At 64.0% G+C, this 2311-nt stretch overlaps 1 protein-coding gene across 1 annotated transcript; it reads right to left on the bottom strand.

Annotated features, from left to right (window-relative positions):
- Positions 1-342: 342 nt before the first annotated feature.
- On the bottom strand, positions 343-1243 carry IL17C (interleukin 17C; the record flags this gene model as incomplete). Its single annotated transcript, XM_006027880.2, has 2 exons — positions 343-632; positions 1014-1243. Coding segments are annotated over 2 exons (477 nt in total), but the record flags the coding sequence as incomplete, so codon positions are not given.
- Between the last annotated feature and the right edge of the window lie 1068 nt (positions 1244-2311).

Consider the following 2311-nt stretch of genomic DNA (forward strand, 5'->3'; position numbering starts at 1 on the left):
TGGCGGGCATCCCCGTGCACCTGGACCTGCCTCGAGACCCCAGGTTTTCCTGCAGGGAATGGGGTAAAACCAGGCACAAGCCCCTGAATACACCCCGGGCAACGCTGACCCCAGGCAGTGCCCGGATGCATGAGGATGGCGCCTTGCTGCGTCCACCCCGACGCCTGGATGCCAGGCTCTCCATGCACCAGGGAGGTGGGGGGGTCACGCTGTGTGCAGGCAGGCGGGGGGATCTGGATCCATAGGGCCTACGGCGGGTATAAACACGTGCCTTAGAACAAGCACATACTGGCCACGTGACACGGTCACGCTACGGGGGGCTATGGGTGGCTGGCGGGCGGGCGACTCCATGGGAGCGCGGCGGCCCTCCCGCCCCGCGGGCAGCTCAGGGAGCGCTGCGGGGCAGGACGCAGGTGCAGCCGACGGGCACGCGGATGTAGTCCACGTCAAAGGCGAAGGTGGCGGGGGCGTCGCGTGGGCAGGGCTTGCGGCGCAGCACCATCATGGTCTGGTGGATGAGCACCGAGTTGAGTGCCGTCGTCTCCCGCCCAGTCTTGGTGTCGATGCAGCCGTTGCACAGGCACTCGGCGAAGGCCAGCTTGGGCGGGTACCGGTTCTCGTCCTCGTCGATGCTGTGGGGGGGGAAGGCACATGGGTCAGGCCGGGGCAGGGGTCTAGGGCCGAAGCACCCCTGCCCAGGGCCCGGCTGGCAGCATGAAGGGGTGCCAGCTTACTCCCACCGAGCCCACCCTCGGCTCCCTGCTCTGCTACTGCCTCCCTGCGTGACCTTGGGCATGTCACTTAGCAGCCAGCTCTCCACTGCAGGGAGCCTTGCTATGGAAATAGGGTTGTGAGGCGGATGAGAAGAGATTTCCCTCTTCTCACATGCCAGAGGAAATGGAGCCAATGCAGAGCAGGGCAGCAGCCCATTCCCAGATGGGGAAACCGAGGCAGGGCCCAAGACTTGAGGGCGTACACAGTGGACCTCCCCCTTTCCTCCTGCCAGCACCTACCGGTATCGCCAGGGCGAGATGGAGCGCTCGTTGGCTTCACTGTGAGCACCCGCTGCGAGCTGCAGCGCGGGGCAGCCGGGCTCGGGGTGCCGGCGGCGGCGGTGGCTCCGGTCCCGCTGCGCCTGCTCCAGGTAGGGCACCATCTGCACGGGGGCATAGCGGTCCCAGTGCACGGCGCGGCTCACGTAGTGCATGGGCACCTCCCCGGCCTGCAGCTGCTCCTGGCTGAAGCAGGGCACGTGGTGGTGGTGGTGGGCCTGGGTGCCCCCCGGGTGCTTACGGGCCTGGCAGGCCGTCAGCAGGAGCAGGATGACGCCGCACAGCAGGGCCTGCGAGGAAAAGGAGGTGTGAGACCACGGCCAGCCCCACGTCTGGAAACCCCGCCGGGTGTCAGCACCACCATGCTGCCCTCCGCCTCCCCTGCGACGCTTGTACACACATGTATGCAGGACACCCCCACCTGCCGTGGACACGAGCGCAGGGTCCATGTGCCAGCCTGCATACACCCACTAGGAGCCACACACTCAAAGCCACCAACACACACACGTGCCCACAGATGCGCTACATGGGCAGCACACTACAGAGAGGTTCACACCCCCGTACAAGGACACGGATGCGCATCTGTACGCTGCACGTCCACACGGCCACGCACGCAGCCTGGTGGTTGTCTTAGCTCATTCATTCAGATGTCCCCCCCCACACACACACAAATATTCCCCGCCATGAGAAAGTGGGCTAGGGCTCCTCCCTGACCCCTTACAGTGCAGACATATCAGAGGAGCGCAACCAGCCGTGTCCACACCCTCATAATAAATAACCAGCCAAATTGCTATTAAATTGTTCCTTATTTTTTTGGAGAGGCTTGAGGCGTCTTATACACCCAAAAATATGGTACTGCTGCCTGGCTCTCCCTTTACACACACACACAAAACCATCCACCCACCCAAACCCACACCCACACACCCCCTTGCTGCCTCCCTTGCCCATGCCAGCCCAGCTGGGGCTGAGTCAGCTCCCTGCAGCCGGGTGTGGGCACTGGCAGGCCCTTACCATGGCAGGGGATGCCCAGGTGGAGGGTGACATGGCTGGGAGCAGAGCCAGACGTGTCCTGGGTGCGTGGAGCCCTGTTGCTGTCCTGGTTGCAGTCTGGCTGCCCTCGGGGCCTGGCAGGTGCTGTCTAGCCGGGCTCCCGGCCACGGTGCTTATATAGCCTGCACAGGTGATGAACACACCTGGAAACTCCAAGCATTGCATCTCTTCCTCCTGCCCTGGGGAGATTTCCCAGCGGACTTCCTTCT

The sequence above is a fragment of the Alligator sinensis genome, unplaced genomic scaffold, assembly GCF_000455745.1.
Source record: "Alligator sinensis unplaced genomic scaffold, ASM45574v1 scaffold255_1, whole genome shotgun sequence".
In the NCBI taxonomy this organism is placed as follows: Eukaryota; Metazoa; Chordata; order Crocodylia; family Alligatoridae; genus Alligator; species Alligator sinensis.